The sequence below is a fragment of the Monodelphis domestica genome, chromosome 4, assembly GCF_027887165.1.
Source record: "Monodelphis domestica isolate mMonDom1 chromosome 4, mMonDom1.pri, whole genome shotgun sequence".
NCBI classification, from domain to species: domain Eukaryota; kingdom Metazoa; phylum Chordata; class Mammalia; order Didelphimorphia; family Didelphidae; genus Monodelphis; species Monodelphis domestica.
This window is the reverse complement of record NC_077230.1, coordinates 380,998,180-381,024,678: the sequence shown is the minus strand read 5'-3', so window position 1 is coordinate 381,024,678 and position 26,499 is coordinate 380,998,180. Positions and strand designations below refer to the sequence as shown.

At 43.7% G+C, this 26,499-nt stretch overlaps 1 protein-coding gene across 2 annotated transcripts in view; it reads left to right on the top strand.

Moving 5' to 3' along the window:
• The window catches only part of MAN1C1 (mannosidase alpha class 1C member 1), a 352,377-nt gene extending 328,647 nt beyond the window's left edge, over positions 1-23,730 (top strand). For both annotated transcript variants that reach the window (XM_056795520.1, XM_056795521.1), the window contains exons 8-12: positions 8,017-8,132; positions 11,177-11,396; positions 15,999-16,171; positions 19,230-19,345; positions 22,880-23,730. In XM_056795520.1, the coding sequence (XP_056651498.1) occupies positions 8,017-8,132; positions 11,177-11,396; positions 15,999-16,171; positions 19,230-19,345; positions 22,880-22,997 (743 nt within the window). In that variant the 3' untranslated portion in view covers positions 22,998-23,730. The remainder of the gene's footprint in view (positions 1-8,016; positions 8,133-11,176; positions 11,397-15,998; positions 16,172-19,229; positions 19,346-22,879) is intronic.
• The last annotated feature ends 2,769 nt before the right edge of the window (positions 23,731-26,499 follow it).

Below are 26,499 nucleotides of genomic sequence, written 5' to 3'. Positions count from 1 at the left end.
AGGAAGGAAGGAAGGAAGGAAGGAAGGAAGGAAGGAAGGAAGGAAGGAGGAGGGAGGGAGGGTGATAAGAGAGGGAAGGAGGGAAGAAAGAGAGGAGAGAAAGAGAATGAGAGAGAGGGAGGGAGAGAAAAAAGGAGAGAAAGGAAAGAGAGAGGAGGGGCAAAAAGGAGTGGTAGAGAAAGAAGGAAAAGAGAGAGAGAGAGGGAATGAGAGGGAGGGAGGAAGGAAGGAGAGTCCAGAAGGAGGAGGATGTGGTCAGCAGTAGCAAAAACTATAGAGAGGTTAAGGAGCATGAGGCTTGAGAAAAAGCAAGTGGGCAGAGCACTTGAGGTCTGGTGGTGAGCTAGGGGGCAGTTTGCAGCAGATTCAGACGTGAGTGAGTTTTGAGGAAGAGGGAGCAATAGATGTAGATAATAATAGTAATACTAATAACAACAGCCAGCATCTCTTCAGCACCTACTATGTGCCAGGCATTGTGCTAAGCTCTTTCCAAAGACAATCAGTCAGTCCTCAATGGGAAGCAAGCCAGAAAGGCTGGCCTTTTGTTGCTCATTTTACAAAGAAGGGATTGGAGATCCCAGCTGGCTAAGTGACCTACCAGAGGTTCATTCCAGGTCTTTTGCCTCCATATCCACTAATCTTCTCACTAACAGAAGCAGTGACACAGTGGATAGAATGCTAGACTTGGAGTCAGGGAGACCCAAGTTCAAATCCAGCCTGTAGCTGTGTGACCTTGGGCAAGTTCACTTCAACTTCTGTCTCAGATTACTCATCTGTCAAATGGGGATAAGAAGAGCACCTGCCTCATAAAGGTTGTTCTGAGAACCAAATGAGATATATTTATAAAGTGCTTAGCACAGTACTGAGCACATGTCTATGTACATATTAGCTATTATTATAATTTCCTTATACTCTATTCTCCAAGGACCTCTTTAGGGCTAATATTCTCTATTCTGAGGTGTCCTTCTAGCTCTAACTCTGTGTTCATCTCAAATATCCTATTTAAAAGTTCTTTACAGCTCCAATATTCCCAAGCCCCCTTCCAGATCAGATGCTCTGTTTTAAGATGCCATCCATCTCAGATGACAGATTCAGAGCAGGAAGAGAACTCAGAAGCTATCTAATGCAATTTCCTTTTTTCACAGATGGGGAAAACTGAGGTCCAGAGAGAATAAAGTGACTTGTCCAGGGTTACAAAGATAAGTGATAGAAGCAGGTCCTGTGTCTCCATAGCCAGAATTCTCTCTACTGTACCATGCCCTCACCCTTAAAACAGTCCATGTTCTAAGGATCCCAGCCCCTGAACTCTGATATTTTGTGTTCCAAGGGCCTCTCAGCTCCAACATTCTGGGTAAAAGGATCCCCCAGCTCTGACAGTCTCTGTTCTAAGGTCTCTCCAGCTCTGACATCCTGTGTTCTAAGGTCTCCCCCAGCTCTGCCATTCTCTGTTCTAAGGTCTCTCCCAGCTCTGACATTCTCTGTTCTAAGCTCTCTCCCAGATCTGACATTCTCTGTTCTAAACTCTCTCCCAGCTCTGACATCTCTGTTCTAAGGTCTCTCCCAGCTCTGACATTCTCTGTTCTAAGGTCTCTCCCAGCTCTGACATTCTCTGTTCTAAGCTCTCTCCCAGATCTGACATTCTCTGTTCTAAGGTTCCTCCCAGCTCTGACATTCTCTGTTCTAAGGTTCCTCCCAGCTCTGACATTCCTGTTCTAAGGTCTCTCCCAGCTGACATTCTCTGTTCTAAGGTCTCTCCCAGCTCTGACATTCTCTGTTCTAAGGTCTCTCCCAGCTCTGACATTCTCTGTTCTAAGCTCTCCCCCAGCTCTGACATTCTCTGTTCTAAGGTCTCTCCCAGCTCTGACATTCTCTGTTCTAAGCTCTCCCCCAGCTCTGACATTCTCTGTTCTAAGGTCTCCCCCAGCTCTGACATTCTCTGTTCTAAGATCTCTCCCAGATCTGACATTCTCTGTTCTAAGGTCTCTCCCAGCTCTGACATTCTCTGTTCTAAGCTCTCTCCCAGATCTGACATTCTCTGTTCTAAGGTTCCTCCCAGATCTGACAGTCTCTGTTCTAAGGTCCCTCCAGCTCTGACATTCTCTGTTCTAAGATCTCTCCCAGCTCTGACATTCTCTGTTCTAAGGTCTCTCCCAGCTCTGACATTCCCTGTTCTAAACTCTCTCCCAGCTCTGACATTCTCTGTTCCAAGGTCTCTCCCAGCCCTGACATTCTCTGTTCTAAGGTCTCTCCCAGCTCTGACATTCTCTGTTCTAAGGTCTCCCCCAGCTCTGCCATTCTCTGTTCTAAGGTCTCCCCCAGCTCTGCCATTCTCTGTTCTAAGGTTCCTCCCAGCTCTGACATTCTGGGTTCTAAGCTCTCTCCCAGCTCTGATTTTCTGGGTTCTAAGCTCTCTCCCAGCTCTGACATTCTCTGTTCTAAGCTCCCTCCCAGCTCTGACAGTCTCTGTTCTAAGCTCCCTCCCAGCTCTGACATTCTCTATTCTAAGGTCTCTCCCAGCTCTGACATTCTCTATTCTAAGGTCTCTCCCAGCTCTGACATTCTCTATTCTAAGGTCTCTCCCAGCTCTGACATTCTCTGTTCTAAGGTTCCTCCCAGCTCTGACATTCTGGGTTCTAAGGGCCCTCTCAGATCTGACATTTTTATTTTCTTTGAGTAGAATTGGCAATTTCCTCATTTACAAATGCTACAAGTATGCCTATCTCCCTAAACGCTTATCATCAAATGAGACAACAGATATGAAAAGGTCTCAGAAAACTGTAGGTATCGTACATTGTTACTGAGAATTCTCTGCAATGTTAGAAACAGAAAAGGCATCCGTCGGGTTCCCTGAAGGACTGGAGAACTGGGAAGTTCTTTGCATATCTATGAGGCCAGGAGGTCCAGGAATTATGACCCCCCTCACCAGTGAGCTCATCCCAGTGTGACCTCTAGCAAAAAGCACTTAGAAAGGCAGAAAGTATTTTTAACCAAATTATCCCACTGCCAGATTCTCAGTGCTGGGAGAAAAGGATGGTCTGAATTACTGATGATGGCCACGAGAGGAGACGGTTCAAGAATTGTTGCTTCCCTTAATTGCAAGACAGTGACTATCAGGAGATAAACTCTTTTGCCTGATATTAGCACAAAGCCAGTACCGAAGCCTTCTAAGCTGGGCAGACAGCCCCTGGCCTAAACAGTCACCTTTCTTTCCAATCCAAGAGCAGACCTTCTGCAGGGAATCATAATTCCTCCTCATGCTGTGCTGAGAGTGCCAAGCAGGGCGAAAATCTGTTCAGTATGGAAAATTGTTCTTCATTAATAAAATATGAGACCTGTGGTTGGCAAAGAACAGGCATATGGCTGTGGATTCAGGGGAAAGGGCATTGGTCACGGAACCAAAACACCCTGTATTGAGCCCCCATTCTTGATACCTGCCCTCTGGGTATATCCCAGGACAAGTCGAGAAGCTTTGGCCTCCTCATCTGGGAAATGGACACAATGATGATTAATCTACCAAAGAGCACTCGTGTGAAAAAAAACAATCTATAAGCCCCGATAGACAGGAAATGTGAGCTGTGATAGAATATCATAAAGGGCCCTTAAAGCATGCAATGTCAGAAATGGGAGGGCCTTTAGAACAGGGAATATCAGAGCTGGGAGAGCCCTTAGAACAGAGAATGTCAGAGCTGGAAGAGACCTTAGAATAGAGAATGTCAGAGCTGGGAGAAACCTTAGAATAGAGAATGTCAGAGCTGGGAGAGACCTTAGAATAGAGAATGTCAGAGCTGAGAGGGACCTTAGAACAGAGAATGTCAGAGCTGGGAGAGATCTTAGATCAGAGACTGTCAGAGCTGGGAGAGACCTTAGAATAGAGAATGTCAGAGCTGGGAGAGACCTTAGAATAGAGAATGTCAGAGCTGGGAGAAACCTTAGAATAGAGAATGTCAGAGCTGGGAGGGAGCTTAGATCAGAGACTGTCAGAGCTGGGAGAGACCTTAGAATAGAGAATGTCAGAGCTGGGAGAGACCTTAGAATAGAGATGTCAGAGCTGGGAGAAACCTTAGAATAGAGAATGTCAGAGCTGGGAGGGAGCTTAGAACAGAGACTGTCAGAGCTGGGAGGGAGCTTAGAACAGAGAATGTCAGAGCTGGGAGGGAGCTTAGAACCCAGAAAATCAGAGCTGGGAGAGAGCTTAGAACAGGGAATGTCAGAGCTGGGATGGATCTTAGAACAGAGAATGTCAGAGCTGGGAGAGACCTTAGAACAGAGACTGTCAGAGCTGGGAGAGACCTTAGAATAGAGAATGTCAGAGCTGGGAGAGACCTTAGAATAGAGAATGTCAGAGCTGGGAGAGACCTTAGAATAGAGAATGTCAGAGCTGGGAGGGAGCTTAGAACAGAGACTGTCAGAGCTGGGAGGGAGCTTAGAACAGAGAATGTCAGAGCTGGGAGAGAGCTTAGAACCCAGAAAATCAGAGCTGGGAGAGAGCTTAGAACCCAGAATGTCAGAGCTGGGAGGAACCTTAGAACAGAGAATGGCAGAGCTGGGGGAGACCTTAGAACAGAGAATGGCAGAGCTGGGGGAGACCTTAGAACAGAGAATGTCAGAGCTGGGAGAGACCTTAGAAACCAGAATGTCAGAGCTGGGGGAGACCTTAGAACAGAGAATGTCAGGGCTAGGAGAGACCTTAGAAACCAGAATGTCAGAACTTGGAGGATTCTTAGAACCCAGAATGTGAGAGCTGAGAGGGTCCTTAGAATATAGAATATTAAATATGGGAGGGTCCTTAGAACCCAGAATGTCAGGACTAGGAGGATTCTTAGAACAGAGAATTCAGAACTAGAAGGTGCCTTCGAATATAGAATATCAAAGATAGGAAGGATTTTAGAACATCGAATGTTCAGGGATAGGAGGTACCTTAGAATAGAGAATGTCAGAGCTGGGAAGGTTCTTAGAACACAGAATGGAAGAGTTGGAAGAGCCCTTAGTACACAGAATGTCAAATTTAGAAGGGATCTTAGAACTCGGAATGTCAGAGTTGGGAGAGACCTTGGGGATCATCTCATTCAATCTTGTAATGTTTTAAATGAAAATGAGATCCAGAGAAAGGGCAGTTACTTGTTCATGGTCAAGTGTTAAGTCCCAGGCAGTGCTGAGACCCAAACCCTGGTCTCCTGTTCCTAGGCACAATCTGGACTCTTTCCCATCAGTCTGTTCTCAGGATGCCCATCCTAGTAACACCTGCCTCATCCTGGGGACTATAGCCTAAGAGAAGTTGGGGAAGGGATAAGGTATAACAGATGACCATCAGGATACAGACCCAAGCTGGCCAGGTCAAGAGAGAGCAAATGTATAAGCAGACGGGACATCCCCAATTGCACTAAATTGCCTACTGGCCAATTTTATTTAACAATTAGCATTTTTATAGTGCTTTAAGGTTTGCAAATTGCTTTACAAATATTATTTCATTTTTTCCATCACTATGCCTTGAGAGGTAGGTGCTATTATTATCCCCATTTTACAGATTAGGAAACTGAGGCTGAGGGGCATTAAGTAATTTGCCCAGGGTTATGCAGTGAGTGTCTGAGGCTGGATTTGAACTTGGGTGTTGCTGACTCCACGTGCAGAGTTCCATCCACTATTCTTAGCTGCCTAGAGATGGGGGGTAAAGGGAGGAGGGTGGAAGGGGGGATGCCTCCCACAGTCCTCTCAGAATATCGGGATCAAGAGGGTCAGTCTGCCCAGGGAACTGCACCCAATAGGTGCTTTAATAAATGCTGACTGAGCTGAATTGGTTCACAGCTTCTTTTCACCTGATTGCCCTCCATTAATTGTTGGATTCCATTCATTCTAATTTGCTAAATTTAAACCCTGTTCTTTTCTGAAGTCTTTGCACTAGAGGGTTTAAGTGACTAAATTAAGTCTCATTTGTACTCCTTTAGCCATTTATGAACCTGCCCAGCATTAATTACCATGTATGTCATCAAGTAATAAAAGTCTCTGAACTCGCCACCATCTGATTATGTTTAAAAAAACCCCACAGCTCATTTACACTTAATAACTGGAAGGCCGGGCTCCGCTCCGATGATTTATGCCTGCTCTGCCACGGTCCTGTACGGTTTGCCCAGATAATCACAAACTTCGGCCAGCGATGGTCTTTGAGTCATAGAATTACAGATGCTCAGAAGCCCCCAGGCCAACCCCTGCCCAAATGGGAATCCCTACCATGGCACACCCAACAGGTGTCCAGCGGGCTCCCTGAAAAGACCTTGAGGGTCAGAGAGCTAAAAGCCAGCTTGGATTCATTTTCTTTTTTTTTTTTAAACCCTCACCTTCCATCTTAGAATTAATACTGTGTATTGGTTCCAAGGCAGAAGAATGGTAAGGGCTAGGCAATGGGGGTCAAGTGACTTGCCCAGGGTCATACAGCTGGGAAGTATCTGAAGCCACATTTGAACCCAAGACCTCCCCACTCCAGGCTTGGCTCTCAATCCACTGAACTACCTAGCTGTCCCTTTAATTCATCTATGTATTCAATCAATGCTTAATTTGCTGACTTCCAGGCAGCTCTTTCTACTTTGAGTCCATTTTAATTGCTTGTTTGGTTTTGTTGTTGTTGTTGTTGTTAAATTGAATTCAAATCTGCTTCCCTCTAATGGCACAGCTCTAAAGCTGGAACACTATCTCATCCAGCCCTCTCATTCTAGAGCTAAAGAACCGAGGTCCAGAGAGGGGAAGGCTGGTCCAAAATCACCTGGTAGTATGAATTCGGGGCAGGATTTGAACTCAAGCCCATTGACTGTAAAAGCAATGCTCCTTCTGCTGAACCACAGTGTTCACCCACTGGTTCTCATTCTCTAATTCTGCCCCTAAGAGCATGTCTCATCGCTTTCCCACATGACACCTTTCCAATACTTGAAAATAGACTATGCACTCCTCCCCAAATCTCCCTTTTCCAGGCTACTCCCACTCAGTTTCTTCACTCACTCTCAGTCACCCTTCTTCATTCTTTCAAAGTCCAAGTTCTTTCCTTCTTCCTTCCTTCTTTCCTTTCTTTTTCTTTCTTAAATTTTTTCTTTTTCTTTCTCTTTTTTCTTTTTCTCTCTTTCATTCTTCCTTCATCTAAAAAAATCATAATAATAATCCAACCCTTACCTTCTATCTTTGTATCAATACTGTGATTGCTTCCAAGGCAGAAGAGTGGTAAGGACTAGGCAATGGGGGTTAAGTGACTTACTTGTCCAGGGTCACACAGCTGGGAAGTGTCTGAGGTCACATTTGAACCTAGGACCTCCCATCTCTAGGCCTGGCTCTCAATCCACTGAGGCACCTAGCTGACCCTCGCCATCTTCCTTCCTTCCTTCCTTCCTTCCTTCCTTCCTTCCTTCCTTCCTTCCTTCCTTCCTTCCTTCCTTCCTTCCTTCCTTCCTTCCTTCTTTCCTTCCTTCCTTCCTTCCTTTCCTTCTTTCCTCTTTCTTTCCCTCTTTCATTCTTTATTTCTTTTTCTTTCTATCTTCCTTCCTTCCTCCTTTCTTTCCTCTCTCTTTCTCTCTCTTTTTTCTCTTTTTCTTTCTTTCTTTCCTTCCTTTCTTTTTTCTTTCCTTCCTTTCTTCCTTCCTTTCTTTTTTCCTTCCTCCCTTTCTTCCTCCCTTTCTTCCTTCCTTCCTTTCTTTCTTTCTTTCTTTCTTTCTTTCTTTCTTTCTTTCTTTCTTTCTTTCTTTCTTTCTTTCTTTCTTTCTTTCTTTCTTTCTTTCTTTCTTTCTTTCTTTCTTTCTTTCTTTCTTTCTTTCTTCCTTTCTTTCTTTCTTCCTTTCCTTCCTTCCTTCGTTCCTTCCTCCCTTTCTCTTCCTTCCTTCCTTCCTTGCTTTCTTGTTTTCTTGCTTTCTTTCTATATCTTACTGATTAACTCCACACTAATCTTTAGCCCCCAAACAAGAGCTCTCTGCAAGGGCTGAAGCTTTGGGTTCTTTGGATAGTTGCATGGTAACCATTCTTGTGCCTCCTCTCTCCTCACAGACCATGTCTCTATTGGAGGACTCGGGGACAGTTTCTATGAATATTTGATCAAGGCCTGGTTGATGTCAGCCAAGACAGACATAGAAGCTAAAAATATGTACTATACCGCCCTCGAGGTAAGAAGCTGGTTCTATCCTTTTTGTAACAGGTTGGTAATTAGCCACTTATAATCACCAAACCCTAGAGCTGACGGGACTCGAGAGGTCATCTGATCCGTCCCCGGAGTACCACAGGGACTTTCAAATGTCCTGAGGGTGATGAGGCAGAATCTTATCCTAGGGCTTTATCACAGGTGCAGGGCAGCCCTTGTCAGAGGCGTGCCCCTCCCCACTGCCCTTGGGAGTGGTACCAAGCTCTGCCAAAGAGCACAAGCTCCCTGGAAAAAGAAAACACAGATGCTCATTGTTCCTCTGGTAGCCCCCTACCAGGCCATGTACTGGAAAAGAGGCACAGACATGGGGGGAAGGAAAGGACAAGGAAATGAAAGGAGGAGAGGAGAGGAGAAAAGAGAGAAAGGAAGAGGAGGAAAGGAGAGAGGAAGGAAGAGGAGGAAAGGAGAGAGGAAGGAAGGAAGGAAGGAAGGAAGGAAGGAAGGAAGGAAGGAAGGAAGGAAGGAAGGAAGGAAGGAAGGAAGGAAGGAAGGAAGGAAGGAAGGAAGGAAGGAAGGAAGGAAGGAAGAGAGAGGGAGAAAGGAAATGAAAGGAGGGAAAGAGGGAGGAAATTAAAGAAAAGAGAATGAAAGAAATTAAAGCCTTGCTTTCTTACTATGTATCAGGCCCTGTGCTACGAGCTTTAAATATAAATATAAAAGTGAAGCAGCCCCTGCTCTCAAGGAGCTCCCACTTGAACAGAGAAGACCAGTCCTCTAGAGGGATGGAACAGTGGCCCCTGAAGGGAGTTCTGGCCTGGGCAGTCCTGGCCAGTGCAGCTGCTTCCTCCCAGCTTCATTGCTTGATTATCGGGTGTGACTCCCCCTCCTTCCACTCTCCAGATGAAGAAACAGAAATAGAGCTCCTTCAGATCCCAGACTCCTAGCTTCAAGCTGGAAAAGCCTGGAGAGTCATCTCTTCCTTTTTTGCCAATGAGAAGACTCAGGCCCAGAGAATAAGTGATTTGGATCATGGGGTTGCAGATTTAGAATTGGGAAGGATTCATTTTATTAATGAGGGGCCCAGAAAGGGTGAGTGTCTGCACAAAGCCACATGGGTAAGACGTGGGATTTGAGCCTTCATCCTCTGACTCCCACGCAGTGTTTTTTTCTGCTCTCTGCCACTGTCCTTGCCCAGACTCCTTAGTCTTGCTCTCTCTTGTCCTGTGAACAATCCACGTCACTCAGAGGCACCAAAGTATGGCCAACCTAATTGTCTGCCAGTCCCTGGGATCAGCTTTTCCCCTCCTTACAATTCCCACTGAAGGGAGGACCTCTGGGAGCTGCTTTAGTGGAGATCCAATTTCTCAACGTGTATTTTTCCTCATCCCTGTGACATGCCTTCCCAAGGGCTACAAGCCCTGCACTACACCTCCAGTGTTATAATGTGTGTCCAGTGATGGGGAAGTCCCTCCTCCAAAGGCTGATCTTTCTCCAGTGAGACAGTTCAGGCTATGAAGTTTTCCCCCATCCTGAACCATGACTGATTATCTCCGATTTACCCTGTAGTTGCCTTGTTTGTACATAGTTATTGGCACATTGTCTCCTTGTTAGACTGTTAGCTCCTTGAGAACAAGGACACTCTTTTGCCTTTCTCCATACCACAGTGCTAGGCACATAGCAGGCACATAATAAATGTTTGTTGACTGACTGAAATGTGTTTCCCTGAAAGGATCTTTTCATGTTCCTCTGGGGCCAAGTAGAACAAATGTAGTACAGTAGGATGAGAATGATCTTTGAAGTCAGAGGACTTGGGTTCAAATGTTACCTTTATTCCTACCTGTGTGACTTTGGAGGTGGGGAATCACTTACCTTCAATGGGACTTGGTTTTCTCACTTGTAAAATGAGGGAGTTGGATTGGAGGTTCCTCCATGGTATAATAGATAGAGCATCAACTTGGAATCAGAAACATTTGAGTTCAAATCCTTCCTCAGGCACTAACTCCTGGAGTGACCCTGGGCAAGTTACCTAACTTTTCTCAGCCTCAATTTCTTCATCTGTAAAATAGAGCTAATGAAAGCACCAACCTCACAGGGTTGTGGCAGGGATCCAGTGTGGTAAGAAACTGTACAAATTGCTTTGCAAATATTGAAGTGCTATTTAGATGCTAGCTTTTATTATTAGAGGTGGCTCAGTGGTTAGAAGGCTGGACCTGACATTAAGAAGACCTGAGTTCATATCTGGCCTCAGACACTCATTAGCTGTGCCAGTTGGGCAAGTCATTGAACTTCTGTTGGCCTTAATCCACTGGAGAAGAAAATGGCAAACCACTCCAATATCTTTGCCAAGAAAACCCCAATGGGATCACAAAGAGTCAGACACAACAGAAAAACAACTAAACAAGCACCAAAAAATGGCATGGGGTCAACAGTAAACCAGGTCCTTTCATCACTGATAACAGGGGGCTCACTCCATCGTGGCATTTCATGGCCTGTTTGCCCAGAACACAAATGACCCCAAAGACCCTTCCAGCTTTACAAGCCTATGGGATCAGCTTGGAACCTCCACTCCAGCCCTAACTCCACTGTGGACAGGGTACTTCCCAGCCCCAGCCCATGGCTTCCTCTTCTGCCAAAAGCAGAGTGTTGGATTCAATGACCGCTAAAGCCCCTCTGAATTCTAAATCTGTGATTTTAAGTTCATGAGCATTTGGGGGCCCATTAGGTTTGGAACAGAGCTTTACCATCCATCAGTTCTTTCTGCTAATGGCCTCAAAATGGGTCCAGAGGCCCTAGTTTCTTCTAATAGAGGAAAAACATTTCAAGGTGAATCCACTGATCAGCTATGAACAGCCCCTGGCAACTGTGCTATTGGCTGCTGGTTTGTCCAAAGATGGAAGCTAGTAAAGTCACAGGCAGCCTGGCCTGCTCTTTCTGGGAGGTTAGTTGGTCCCATGTGTCTGGGCCTGATTCATTGTTATTTACCAAAATAGACAAAGTGATTGACTTCCTCTTCTTCTTCTCATACCCCTTCCCTGCTGTTCCCCTCAAACCCTCCCAATTCCCTTTCAGGCGATAGAAACCCACTTGCTGCAGAAGTCCCAGGAAGGACTGACCTACATCGCTGAGTGGAAAGGGGGCGTCCTGGACCATAAGATGGGGCACCTGGCATGTTTCTCTGGTGGTATGATTGCCCTGGGGGCTGAGGATGCAGAAATGGGAAAGAGGAACCATTACATGGAGCTTGCTGCCCAGATCACAAAGACGTGTCATGAGTCTTACATCCGCACAGGTAAGGCCTTGAGTGTGAGACAGAGACAGAGAGACAGATAAAAGATAAAAGGAGGCAGATGGACTGAAAGACAGAGAGACAGAAACAGAGGCAGACAGAGAGACAGAGGGAGAAAAAGACAGAGACAGACAGACAGAGGGAAAGAGAGCAAGAGGGAGAGAGAAGCAGGAGAGGGGGGAGATATAAGGGGGAGAGAGAGGGTGGGAGAGACAGAGAAAGAGGCAGACAGATGGAGAGAGAGCAAGAGGGAGAGAAGCAGGAGGGGGAGACAGAGGGGAGAGAGAGAGAGAGAGAGAGAGAGAGAGAGAGAGAGAGAGAGAGAGAGAGAGAGAGAGAGAGAGAGAGAGAGAGAGAGGGAGGGAGGGAGGGAGGGAGGGAGGGAGGGAGAGCAAGAGGGAGGGAGAAAGAATAGAAGGCAAAGGAGAGAAGAGGAGAGAGGAAAGCCAGTAACAATGTCTGAGAAGCCAGGCATTGGGAAGGATATCCAAGCCCTTCACAGTAGAGAAAGAGAGGGCTATAAGACTTTGATATGATTTTTTTCATGATAGGTCTTTGAGAGAAGATTATATGGGTAGGGAGGGAGGGAGAGAAAAGGGGGCATAAAAAGGAGAGAGAAAAATATGGACATAAAGAAATGAAGACAGAGACAGAGGAAGTCAGATAGACAGAAAGAGGAGAAGAGGCAGAAAGACAGAAGGAGATAGGGAACCACAAGGAGGGGCTTCCACAATTCCCTAAGTCCCCTGGAGTTACAAGGTCCCCCAGCATTAATCCCCCAGAATATCCCCCCTTTTCTGTCAAGTTATACTCAACAAATTACTCAGTCAATGAACCAGAATGAGAAAAATAATTCTGGGATTATAGGAGGGCCAAACTGACAGACTGACAGACAGACGGACATGTAGAAATCCTCTTGCTGACCAGTGACAAAGTTTGATGATTTGGGTACATACTTTATAGGGGAAATGATGTAGGCTAAGGGACTAGTTAAGCCTTTTGCAGGGACAGTGGTTAGTAATGATTTACAAGATAGATACAATGGATATAGACTACCTCAGTGGTTCTGAACAGAGTTTTCTATAGGTGATAATTCAATATGTCAATGTATAACCATCTGGTTAAGTTTCTCATAGAATTCTTGCACCAGTGATTTTCTTGGCAGGACATTTAGTATTTTGGGAAGGAGTTGGATTAAGTTCTCATGCTGGGTAAGGGGTGTAGGGATTGGCAAGGAAGACTTTGGAATCCTATGGATTGATTGACAAGAGTTGGAGTGGCAGTTTGGACAGCAAGGGATTATGGGAGAGAACGGGAAAGTTGTGGAAGCTATGTGTCTGACTACTTCTAGGTTATGGCTGTGATTTTACTGAGACCTATTCTCACTACTGCAGGCTACACTTTTCAAACCAGAGCCCCTTATGGGATCACCCCCAGTTCTCATCTCACTGGCTAAACTAAGATAAAGCCTGAAGCCAATGAACAACTGACACCTTGCCTTACCTGAGGGTCCTTCCCACCACCCTATCCCCAACCCCTTAAGGGGGCTGAGTCCCCATACAAAAGAGCAGCTAATAATAGTTGAGAAATGCCTTGAACACAACAGTAAATGGTAAGCAGACATTCCTTCCAGCAGTAAGGGCCAGACCAAGGTGCCCCAGCTGAGACTCCAGTTATAATTTGAAGGAGATCAAAGACTCAGGCTTAAGCTTTCAACATTTTTCTCTGTCAGTGATGTCCCCAGGGTTAAACCTACCATTCTCGAGATCATTTGTCCTTGTCCCTCCTTAACAGCATCATCTCTGGATGGGTGGCCAATGTCCCCTCCAGCTCTGAAACTCTGATGGGCACCATTCATCTGGCAGAGCCTGGGACTCATAGTGTCACTTGGGCCAAGCCCTTCCTATTTCAGGGGTACCTTTGTTGTTCACAAAAGATACACAACCCAAGAGCCAATGAGTTGAAAGACCCAAGTTCTAATCCTGTTTCTGACATTTGCTAATTGTATAATGTTGAGTTAGATGCTAAACCTCCCTCATTCTCAATTTTCTCATCCATAACATGAGAGTTAGGCTGGATAATCCCTAAGACTGACCCTCTATATACTGTCTTTAGGTCCACTCCATCTCTTGAGTGTCTTTGATTCTAATCCTTCCAGAAAACCTAAACTCCTTTTAGGGACCACCTTAAAAATTATTTGGTTCATGCAGTAGAGTCAGGACATCCCTGGAGTTTAGGGACCTCCAAGGTCACCAATATAATCCCTTCATGTAAAACCTGAAACCCTGAGTGGGAAAGAACTCTGCCCATGGCCATATGGCACCATTCTTAGAAGAGACCCAACTAGAGCCCAGAAAGCCATTTCTACTGCTCAGCTGCAGACGGCAGGCAGGGTATAGAAGTCCCCACTGGCACTCTGAGGCTGTTTGGTTCTCTGCCGCCAGCACAAGGTTTTTCATTAGGACTAGTGAAGGTGTAAACTATCCACGCGCTTGTGCCGAGGTTTCTGAATCACTTTACCATGGTCTCCTCCATTCCCACCTCCCAGACCAGAGATATTGCCAACTCTGAGGAAAGGCTCCCTAATTTTCAAGTACTGAATCCGAAGACTAAGAAATGGAAACAGTGTCAAGCACCACCTTATTCTCCATTAACAGACACAAGGGATGAGGGATTGCCTGAGAGGTCCCCTGGCCAGAGCCCTTCTATGGCCCCTCTACTCATCTGGGAGACCCTGGCTATCCCCTGGGGCCTGGAAGACAACACTCTGCTTCCCCCTTCATGCCTTCACTTCCCCATTTGCAAATGGGAGACAGGGTGGAGCAGAATGCTGCCGAGGTCCTTTTTACCTCTAACATTATGTGATTCCAAGAAGGATGAAACTAGATGACCTCTGAGGTCACCTCTTCATTCAAATACCATAACTTGGTCAGCCATTTAGATTAGCACATAGTAAGTGCTTTATAGTAAATATTACGTGAATGGCTAAATAAGTTATGGTATATGAGGGTGTTGGAATATTAGTGGGTTGTAAGAAATGATGAAGGGGGCAGTTGGATGGCTCAGTAGATTGAGAGCCAGGACTAGAGATGGTAGGACCTGGGTTCAAATTTGACCTCAGATACTTCCCAGCTGTGTGACCCTGGGCAAGTCACTTAACCCCCATTGCCTAGCCCTGACCACTCTTCTGCCTTGGAACCAATATCTAGTATTGATTCTAAGATGGAAGGTAAGAGTTTTAAATTAAAAAAACAAATGATGAAGGAGGGCAGCTTAGTGGCTCAGTGGATAGAGAGGCTGGCCTGAAGATGGGAAATCCTGGGTTCAAATTGGACCTCAGACACTTCTAGCTGTGTGACCCTGAACAAGTCACTTCATCCTGTTGGCCTCAGTTTTCTCATCTGGAAAAATGATCTGGAGAAGGAAATGGCAAACCACTCCAGGATCTTTGCTAAGAGAATCCCTAATGCAGTCATAAAGAGTTGGACACAACTGAAAAACACCTGAAAATAACATTATTATTATTATTGGTATATAATTAGTTTTTAAATGCTTTTTTATTCATTTATCCATTTGATTACTTAAAAAACCCTCATCTTCTAACCTAGTAACAACTCTCAGACAGGAGGGCAAGGGCTAGGTAATGAGGATTAAGTGACTGGTCCAAGGTCACACCATTAGGAAGTATCTGAGGCCAGATTTAAACCCAGATCCTTCCAACTCCAGGTCTGGCATTCAATCCACTGTGCCACCTAGCTGCCCCAATTCATTTGATTTCTCAACTGGCAAAATACTACATGATTTAGAATTCTATAGGACTTTAAAGAAAAATACATTGTAACCAGACCAGCTGACCAATCACACTGGGAAAGTCACTCCTCCTATCTTAGCCTCAGTTTTCTCCTCTATAAAATGGGAATGGTGATGTATTTACTGACTGTCTCACAGGGCTATAGTGAGAATAGTAATTGTAAACCTTGGTGCATTGCAGAAATGCCAGCTAATAGCATCATCTAACCCATCCTGCTCAATTTATAGACAATGCCTTTATGTCCCAGAGAAAGAAAAGACTTTACCCAAAGTCATTTCGCTAATAGGGAACAGAAGGAGCCAGGCTTGAGCCCAAATCTTCTGGTGCCAATTCCAGGATTCCTTCCCTACCAACGAGACTTTGCCTTAGTCTGAACAAACCCTTTGCTGAATTGAATTGAGAAGAAAATACTGGGACATCATGATGGGGCAAGGGAGCTGTCCATCTCCCAGAGTTTCAAAGGCTGTGCTGTAGGGAAAGGGTTCAATGTGTTTGACTTGGCCCCAAAGTGCAGAACCTGAGCCTTGGGGGGAGAGTTACCAAGAATCTTGCTGTCTTCATTTCCTAACAAACAGATTTTCTGCGGGTGGTACCAGATGCCCAGAGCAGCAGTGGGTTCCCCTAGCAGGATGACCATTGATGGAATATGGTGTAGAAGGGTCTCTTGTTCACTTGAAGGCTGAGCTGGGGAGGTGGGCTGTCTCTGAGCTCCTTCCCAGCTCCAAGATTCTATGACTGGGGTCCCTGGATGCCCAGGTAAGTGGATGTGACCATCCTGTGCCTTTTCTCCTCAGAGACTAAGCTGGGTCCGGAGGTGTTTTGGTTTGATTTTGGGAGTGAAGCCACAACCTCCAGCCCCAGTGAGAGCTACTACATCCTGCGGCCAGAAGTGGTGGAGAGTTATATGTACATGTGGCGCCTGACCCACGATCCCAAGTACCGCCAATGGGGCTGGGAAGTTGTTGAGGTAAGGGCACATCCAGAGCTCGCCAAGGGATGTGACCTACCCTTACCTGTGAGTCTCGTCCGGGAAAAGAAAATGGGGCAATGCTGCTGCTACCTTTTGTGACTTCACATAGATTTTTGAAATATAAACAAAACTTATTTTCTGTAACTTTTGTAAGCATATATAATTTATATAAACTTACATAATATATAAACAAAAGTTCACAGGGGAATGAATATTCAAATGATGAATAATTTATGTTTGTCGATTGTTACATTCATAATAAAAAAGAGGGAATCTTAAAGCAAGGAGGGAATTTAGGTTTGTTGATTGTTAAATTTATAATTTTAAAAAGGCAGGGAAAAATCTTCAAAGAAGGAGGAATAAAAGAAGCCAGGCCATTTTCACACTATCTTGTAAAAGCTCTCATGTTTAGAAGCCCAAAACATACTGGTGGGAGATGAGCACATTGTACTATTCTCCATGGTATAATTGAATCCCTCTCTTTAATCTTCTCCCTTAGGAATAAGGGAAAGGAAGGAGCATTTATTGAGTGCCTACTGTGTCCCAAGTGTGATAAGTTCTTTATTAACCCATTTACAATTGGGGAAACTGAGGCAAACAGAAGTGAGTGGCTTGATTAGGGTCACCCAGGTAGAAAGTATTTGAGGTGAAAATTAAACTTGGGTTTTCCTGACTCCAAGCCCAGCTTTCTCTTCTCTCCCTATTCTACCATCTACCTCATAGACAGAGTATACTGTGCTTCAGAATTGGGAGCTCTGCTGCTTCTGGGCTGAGTGACCTTGGGTAGGTCAGTTGCCCTCCTCAGCATCCCAGTCTCTTCATCTATAATACATATACTTCTTGTCTCATTGGGCTGTGAAGGAAGCCCTTTGGAAACCTTAAAATCATACAGAAATAAATTGTGATTCTTTCCATTAAGAGTAATTAGTGTAGGGGAAACTGCTGAACTGGGGATCAGGAACCCTGGGCTCAGATTACAGTTCTGACATTTGTCAACTGTGCCACCCAGGGACTTCAATAACTGTGCACTTCCTTGGATCTTACTTTCCTCTCCTGTGAAATGGGGATAATAATATTCACCCTATCCACATCACAGGATTGTCAGGAGGAAAGAACTTTGTGTTATTTGTTGTTTTTCAGTATATTTCAGTTTTGTCTGGCTCTTCATGACCCCATTTGGGGTTTTCTTGGCAAAGATACTAGAGTGGTTGGCCATTTCCTTCTCCAGCTCATTTTACAGATGAGGAAACTGAGGCAAACAAGGTTAATGATTTGCCCAGAATCACACGGCTAGGAAGTATCTGAGGTTAGATTTAAATGAAAAAAGATGAGCCTTGCTGTCTCCACTCCATACACTATGTCACCTAGTTGCCCCTGTCATATTAAGTACTTTACAAAGTGTTTTGTAAACCTTATTAAAGCACTATGGGAATTTGGAATTATTGTTATCATTATTATCACCATGATTATTATTTGAGCAAGACCTTCCTGGCCTGTGATTCAACTACAACAATATCCTAGTAAATACAATTTTTTATTGGTTCCAAGGCAGAACAGTGGAAATGGTTAGGCAATGGGGGTTAAGTGACTTGCCTAGGATCACATAACTAAGAAGTATCTGAGGCCAAATTTGAACTCAGGATCTCCTATCTCTAGAGTTGGCTCTCAATCCACTGAGCCACCTAGCTGCTCCCCACCAAGTACAACTTTATTGCTAGCACTCCTTGAAGTCATTTAGGTAAGATTGAAATGACCTAATTTGGAGCCAAAAGCCCTCAAAGTTCTCAGTCTTATTTATTTTTATTATTTATTTTTGCCAGATTTTTTACATGTCTATGTTTGAATAATTAAAACACTTTAAAATTATCTTTCAGTATTTCCTGGTCAGATTTCCTATATCTGATAGGACTAAGCAAGCAAGCCTTTATAAATGACTTAGTACAAGTCCAGAGGGTGACCAGGATGTTGAACATGAGTTAAAGTAAATACATTTAGCCTAAAAAAGAGAAAGTTGGAGGTATAAGTGGGAATGAATCATTTTCCTCAAATGTTTAAAAGACTGTTCTACAGAAGAGGGATCCAATCTATTCTGTCTAGATCTAACAGGCTCCCATGTTGTTTTCAACCCCAGCAGAATGTCAGTTCCTTGGAGGCTAGAATTATTTCACCTTGTCTTTGTATTCTCAATCCCTGCTCTGCTGCCTGACACATAGTAAGCCCTTTAAAGCTTGCTTGATTGGTCCTATCAAACATAGGAAACCTGGACAGAAATACTGAAAGTCAGTTTTTAAGTGTTTTAAGTGTTCAATCATAGACATGCAGAAATATGATGGGAAGGGGTCCCAAGTGATCTGGGAGAAAGAGGGATCTATTGGTGGAAGTGGGAGCAATAGCAGGAATGAGGAAGAAGAGAGACCTTGACTATCTGTTGAAAATGGAAATGGGAAGGAAGGGTAACCACATCTATTTCTTGCTTTGATAATATTTTTTTTTCTTTTAAACCCTTATTTTCTGTCCAATAAAAACTCCAAAACAGAAACACACAAGGGCTAAGCAAGAGGGCTTTATTGACTTTCCCAGGATCACACATCTCAGAAATATCTAAAGTCAAATTTGAACCCAGGCCTTCCCAACTCCAGGACTGGCACTCTATCCACTGTACTATCTAGTCCTCAAATGCTAAGGTCACTTCAAATAAGACTTGAGGAAAAAAAAAAAGACGAGGCAGCAGATATAATGGGAAGATATTAGACAGTATCAGAAGCCCTGGGTTGGAATTTAGATTTTGCTGCCAATTTGATGTGTGACCTTAGATAAATCCTTTGCCCTCTCTGGACCCCTTTTCTTTTTCTGTAAAATGAAGGTAAAGTCTCTCTGGAGTGTTTTATAAACCTAAAGAATTGATGTCTTCATCCTCTTCATGTGCATCACCATTGCACAGATTTTCTGATCAGAGAAGTAACCCACCTGGGACTGTCCTCTACCTCTCATCCCCATTAAGGGCTTTCACTCTCCACCACTTGCTAAAAACTAATATTCTCTTCCTTTTTTCTAGGCCCTCGAAAAATACTGCCGGATAGAAACAGGCTTCTCTGGGATCCGGAATGTTTATACAACATTTCCTGAACATGATAACATGCAGCAGAGTTTTTTCCTGGCAGAGACACTTAAGTAAGTCCAGGACTTTGGGAAGAGACTCCTTCCTTCTCTGTAAGAAGAGCCAGAGGTGTTTCCTTGGGGACAAATTTCACAGTCTCTTTCCCCCAGAGCCATAACTAGGGGAAGACCCCAGGGTGCTACAGCACCTAATTCTAGAAGTTCAAAACAGGAACTTGGCACCTTCTTAGTAAGTGATTAAAATAGATGAATCAAAATGAAAATGAAAAAATGAAAAATAAAATAAAATAAAATGGATGGGCCATTATTCTCCATTTCCCAGGTGAGCTTCTCCAGGAATGGGCTCACCCCAATTCCCAGAAGCAGCCTCATGCTGTTCTCCTGTAAGGAAATAGTGTCCCAGAGTCTCTCCACTCCCTCCATCCTGGTGTGGTTCCTAAGGTCTGACAGACATCTCTCTCTGCCCCAAGTCTGAGATCTCCTTCCTATGCCAGAGGAGCTAGTTCTGACCCTGACTTCTCCTCCCGCTCTTTCCCTTGGCATTTTAATCCAAGGAAATTGAGGTTGAAATGAATCCCCAGAACAACCTTAAAGGGAGAAAGAAGTTACCGGAAGGCAGCAGGCAACCTGAAATATGACTATGAAAGGAGAATAGGGTTTTCCCTTAGTGATCACTATGTCAGAAGGGATTTATGGGTCAATTATATATACATATATGTACACACATACACACACCTTTATATATTTATATGTATATAAATATATAAAGATCCTCACTGATAGGAGTTTTCTTGTAGCACCAGCTGCTAAAGGAACTCTCCAGATTTCAGGTTCCTCATTTGTGAAATGAAGGGATTAGACATTTTGGGGATTAGACCCCAAAGAATATTCTTTTTTAAAAATCTAAACATTTATTTTTCCATTTTCTATGCCTTTCAGTTTTTTCAATTACAAATCATCAAAGCCATTTTTTCATAATTTTCTTTTTTAATTCAAAGATATTTTTTCCAATTATACATAATAACATTTTTTAACCTACAGTTTCCAAAATTATAATATCCAAATTGTCTCCTTCCTTCTCCCCTCTCAGAGATGATAAGCAATTTGATCTGGGTTTTACATTTATTATCATGCAAAGCATACTTCCATATTGGTCATTGTTGTAAGAGAATATTCCTATAAAGCAAACTGCCAAAATAAAACTGTAAATAAACTAGGGTTGAATATAGTCTGCTTTGATCTGCATCTGACCCCAACAGATTTTTCTCTGGAGGTGGAGAGCATTCTCTGTCATAAATCCTTCAGAATTGTCCTGGATCCTTGCATTGCTGAGAGTAACTAAATCTTTCGCAGTTGATCATCATTCAATGTGTACAATGTTCTCCTGATTCTGCTCTTTTGTTCTGCGTTAGTTTATTTAGATCTTTCCAGCTTTTTCTGAACTCATCCTGCTCATCATTTCTCATAGCCCAATAGTATTCCATCACCAACATGTACCACAGTTTGTTCAACCATTCCCCAAGTGATGGACATTCCCTTAATTTCTAATTCTTTGTCACCACCAGAAGAGCTGCTATAAATATTTCTGTACAAGTAGGTCTTCCCCCCACCCTTTTTTTTAAATCTCTAGGATACAGACCTAGTAGTGGTATTACTGAATCAAAGGGTATGCACTGTTTTTTAGCTCTTTGGGCATAGTTCCAAATTGCCCTCCAGAATGGTTGGATCAAAGCCAAGTGACTCTTTAGCACAGTAGGCAGCATAAGCTGAAGGTCCTGAGTTCAATCCTTGAAAGGAGAGTGTGATATAGAATGGTTGGATGCGTTCACAATTCCACCAGCAATGCATTAGTATCCCAATTGTGCCACATGCCCTCCAATATTTACTACTTTCCTTTACTGGCCAATTTATTGGCCAATTTGATATTTGTGAGGTAGCACCTCAGCTTTGTTTTAATTTGCATTTCTGTAGTCAAAAGTGATTTGGAACATTTTTCATATGATTATTGATATTGATAGCTTTGGTTTCTTCATCTGAAAATTGCTTATTTATATCTTTTGACCATTTGTCAATTGGGGAATGGCTTGAACTCTTATAAATGTGACTTAGTTCTCTATAAATTTGAGAAATGAGACCTTTTTCAGAGAAATTTGTTATAAAATTTCCCCCCAGATTTCCCCAGTTGTTTCCCTTGGTTACATTGATTTGGTTTGTGCAAAAGCTTTTAATTTAATGTAATCAAAATGATTCATCTTACATCTTACAATGTTCTCTATATCTTATTTGGCCACGAATTCTTCACTTATTCCATAGATCCACCAGGTAAACTATTCTGTTTTCCCCTAATTTACTTTTGGTATTACTTTTTATATATAAATCTGATATTGGTATATAGTGTGAGATATTGGTCTGTACCTAGTTTCTGCCATACTTTTTTCCCAATTTTGTTAAATAGTGAGTTCTTAACCCAAAAGCTCGGGTCTCAGATCAAATTGCTTGCCAGCTCCAGGAGGGGAGAGGGAGGGGAGGAACGGAAACAATTTGGATCATATAACTTTGGAAAACTTGGGTAGAAATGTGTTATTACATTTAATTGGTAAAATACCTTTATAAGTTTAAAAAAAAAGCTGGGCTCTTTGGATTTATCAAACACTAGGTTACTAAGTAATTTCCCTTTGTCTATTGTATATCAATCTATTCCATTGGCCTACCATTCTATTTCAAAGAATATTCTAATCTAAATATTCAATTACTCTGAATTTGTTTACTGAACCTGACCATCTGTTTAAGGCTTCCCAAAATTGAGTCCAGAGTGATCTAGGTAAGTGTCTAAAATAAATGGAAGTGGAGCCAAGAGCCCTCCCAACTCCAAGTCCAGTGTCCTGTGGCCCTTTCAACTCTTAGAATTTTGTAATTCTATAATTAAAGTCATATTTTAAAGAAGTAAATCTTGTAGACTGAAATGAGGAGGCTGGGAGTCAGGAAGAAATTCGTTCCAAAATCCCAGAGTGAACTGAGAAGTCCCTAACCTAGGAAATAGAGATGTGGAGTGGAGATGGAATTCTGGGAACGTTGGCTTTGGGGATCCTGGTTGCCTTTCATTCTAGCCTGCATGGGAAGCACTGACCCACAGAGTTTTGTCTGGAGAGGTGGAGAGTGGTACCACTGGAGTCCTTGGATTCAGCTGGGGGAAAGCACAAGTGGAGGCGCAGTTTCTATATGTCTTTCAGAATAGTTGGACCTCTTCCCCATGTCCACAAGGCTCCATGTTTTCAGCCCTTTACCTCTGAGCAACAGCTTACTGTTTCCAATGTGCTTTTATATCCACAAGCTCATTTGATGTCCACCTACAAACCTGTGAAGGAAGCAAAGTCCTAGGTCTCGTCACTTTCCAGATAAGGAAACTGAGGGGGAAGGTGGTTTCCCCAAATGTCATTTGGCTTGTTGGACTCTAACTTGCCCCCTAACTTCCAGCCATCATGCTGGTCTAGCCAGTGCTCCTGCTAGCAAGAATGGGGGCTTTTTAGCATCTATTCTCCTAGGATGAGCAACTAACAACTTCTTCTAATCCATTCTGGTGGCCTCTAGGTACCTCTATTTGCTGTTCTCCGAAGATGATCTCCTCTCCTTGGAAGATTGGGTATTCAACACAGAAGCCCACCCACTCCCAGTGGGCCACATACACAGTCTGGACAGAGCCCACTAGCCCCTGCCTCTGGACAGCCCCCATCATGACTGCCAGGATCTGAGCACCCCGACAACAGGATCTGCTTTTCAAGGAAGAGTCAGGCCCATGTTCCCAACTCAGATAGACATCAGGTGGGGCAATTTCCTTGGATAGACACCTTCTTTTCCTCTATGAGGAACCATGCCAACCTCGAAATGAGACCTTGGTCAAAGGCCATTCAGTACACAGAAATATGGACATTCCTTTCTACAGAGAATTTCTATGAAACCCACTGACTTTTCATTCCAGGGGCCAGAGGGAGGAGAAGCCAACTACGAGAGAGGGCCCTTCTCCCCTCTCTCCCATTCTGTCTTGTTTTGCCTTTTTTCTATGCAGTTGGATTCTATTCCCATTTTTAATCACTATTTTCAATATAATGTGCTTTCTTATGTGATGTCAACATGATAAACGGAGTCAGCCACTCTTTGCTCCTGTCTTGGCCCCCATTTTATATATTTTCTGTGCTTTTTACCCATTTAGAATTAATTTCCAATCATGTCACCTGGCTCTCTGATCTGCGGAGAGAGAGTGCCTCTGCTCCTCAAGGTGAAACCGAGTGTTGTCAATCACTGGTCTTCTCTTCCCAGCTACCCATGAACCAGAAAAAAATGCTCTTGTGAAATATGGACCATGGTTGGGTTGATCATCCAGCATCGAGGCCCAGGGAACCCCATGCTGTATTATTGTCTGCAATAAAAATTGATTTAAGAAATGCTTTTAGCAAGCGTGTGATCAATGACCTCCAAGGACATCCTTCTTTGGCACTGTGTGGTGGCAGGGAGGTAAGCCTGGATTTTCAAAGTCTCGGTCAGTGGTTCTTCCTGGCCCTTTGCATTGCCCCTCTGCAAAAGAAATAAGAAATGGGCTTTGGGAGAACACTATGAGGGCATCAAGGGAGGTCTCTTCTTTTAGGGGGTGGTGCAGGAGTTTCAAAAGGCAAGGAGGATGGGCCTTCCAGACACACGAGACAAGATCTAGTTCACAGCCATGACAGGTGACATACAGGGCCCATCTAGATAGGTCCATCAGATGGGGAATGGACAAACAAAACAGGCATCTAGATGTAAGGGATATTATTGCATCCTAAGAAATGACCAATGAGAGGAATTCAGAGAAAGCTGGGAAAACTGGTATGAAATGATACAGAGGGAAGTAAGCAGAACCAAGAGGACAAAGACTGTCATTATATAAATAATAAATAGAAATATAGAAATAATAATAGTATAATTAATTACATGAATATAAATAATATAAATAACACATATATTGTGTTTACTATGTGCCAGGCACTGTGTTAAGTACCTTATAATCATAGTATTATCTCATCTGATCCTCACAATAACTATGGGAAGTTGGTGCTATGATTATCCCCCATTTTACAGATGGGAAAAGTGAGGCAAACAAATTACTTGTGACTTGTCCCAAGGTCACGCTGCTAGTAAATGTGTGAATTGGATTTCAACTGTCATCTTCCTGAGCTGACCCAGTGAGGAAAACAACACTAAAAAGGTAGCAAGTGTCTTGATGCAATGACTAGCATAGATATGGGGAAACACACTTCCCCTTTTAGCTCTAAACCAATGATCCCATGAACCTTCCCCTCAGTGGGAAGGTGAGGGAATATGGGTGCAGAATGGTGCATATGCTCTCTGGAATGATGGACTCAGAGTTGGGAAGATAGGCTTGAATCTCACTTCAGAAATTTACAACTGTGTGTCCCTGAACCATGAATGAATGAATGAGTGAATCAATGCCTGAGTGAGTGAATGAATAGATGAATGAGTGAAATTAATTTATTAAGCACTTAAATGCTAAGCACTAGGGACACTAGTGCTTAAATACATAGAAAAGTAGGACAGTCCCTCCTCTTCAAGAGCTGAAATTTTACTGGCAGCTGGAGAGCAGGGGAGACAACACACACAGATTTTTCAGTTGCAAATCAAGCGGAAAGTCCCACGATCCTTAGGGTGAATTGGCAAAGCAGATGATGATTTGTCTTTAATGTCATTTCAACAGATAAAAATCCTTCAGTTTCAAGTCACCCTCTCTAGCCTCAGCACCCCCATCTGTCAGATGAGGGGTTTGTACCAGAAGGTTCTTTCCCTCTCAAAATCTGGATCCTAAGAATTGTCATCTTTGCCCCCAAGTCAGCCCATGCCCCAGTTTCATTTCTACAATAAGCAGGTTGGAGCCAGTGGTTTCCAAGGTCTTTCTGCCTCTAAGATCTCTGTTCCTCTGATCCTGGGACTGGACTGCCTCATGTGGACAATCTGTATTCCTTCCAACAACGCTCGGTAGCTTCACTTTGCCAGTCACTGTAGGACGGGGCAGGATCAGCCCTGCCTCCTGAGCTGAGGGCAAAGCAGGGATCTTGATTTTCTTTTCTTGTCTTACGCGGCAGATCCATCCTTGAGCTTCTCCTATGGTCCATTCTTTTTGATGTGCACTTAAGTATGGATTTGGGGATCTCTACCTTCTCCTGGAATTTCAGAGCCAAACCTTGGTCCCTTGGTAGCTCCCAGGGGATACACACATCTCCACCCATTTATCCAAATCCCTCTTGTTTCTCCTCCCTTCCTTTGAGCAAGTTACAAACATAGCATCGGGCTACCCACCTTGGCTGAGATTGTTCCCAAAAATGAATAGTGAAAAATTCATGAATCAATCAGGCACCAGGTGATGATTTTTTTTGTCTTCCAGCAACTCAAAAAGACAGTCTAAAAAAAGCATGGGGGCAGGGAAGGTCCCATGAGGGTGGTGGGGGCGACAAATAGGACGCAAATGGATTCACAAGTCCTTCTATCATTGCAGGAAGTCGATAGGGCCCTCCTGAGTGGAAGAAGATAATCTTCCTGGCAACTTAGCTCCGTTCCAGAGATAAAACTAAATAGAGCCTTGGGTCCCTAGAGAGGAAATGGGAAATTAGGGAGTGAGTCATCATGGCTTAAGGTAAGAGTGAGAAAAGGGAGTCTCTAGACTATCCCAGGAGTAAAAGCATCCTCTCTCCATGAGACGGAATATCAACATGTTGCCTTAAAAATATGATTTCCAAAGAGCTTGGAGAGAGCATCCTCTGATTTTCACCAGACTGGTGAGGGTTCTTGCCTGTTTGACTTTATGTGATCTCCAAGTCTGGTGTGTAAAGTCCCCAGCTGCCTCCTACCTTTCCAGTCATCAGATGTCTTTCCCTCCCCATATAGTTTGTGGCTTCTTTGCTGTTTTGTGAAGAAGAAACTCCATTTCCTGACTCAGTTTTATTCCTGACTGTCCCCCAAGCCTCTGATTCTCTTCCTCCTGGTTTCCTTTCAAGTCCCAGCTCAAAACTCACCTTCTGCAAGAAACCTTGGCCAATCCCCTTTTAGTCTTGGTAACTTCCCTTAGATGAGCTCTACTTTATCTGCCTATACAGCCTGGTTTTCCTACTGTCTCCTTTGTGAGTTCCTAGAGAGCAGGGACTGTGTTTTCCCTTTCTTTGTTCAAA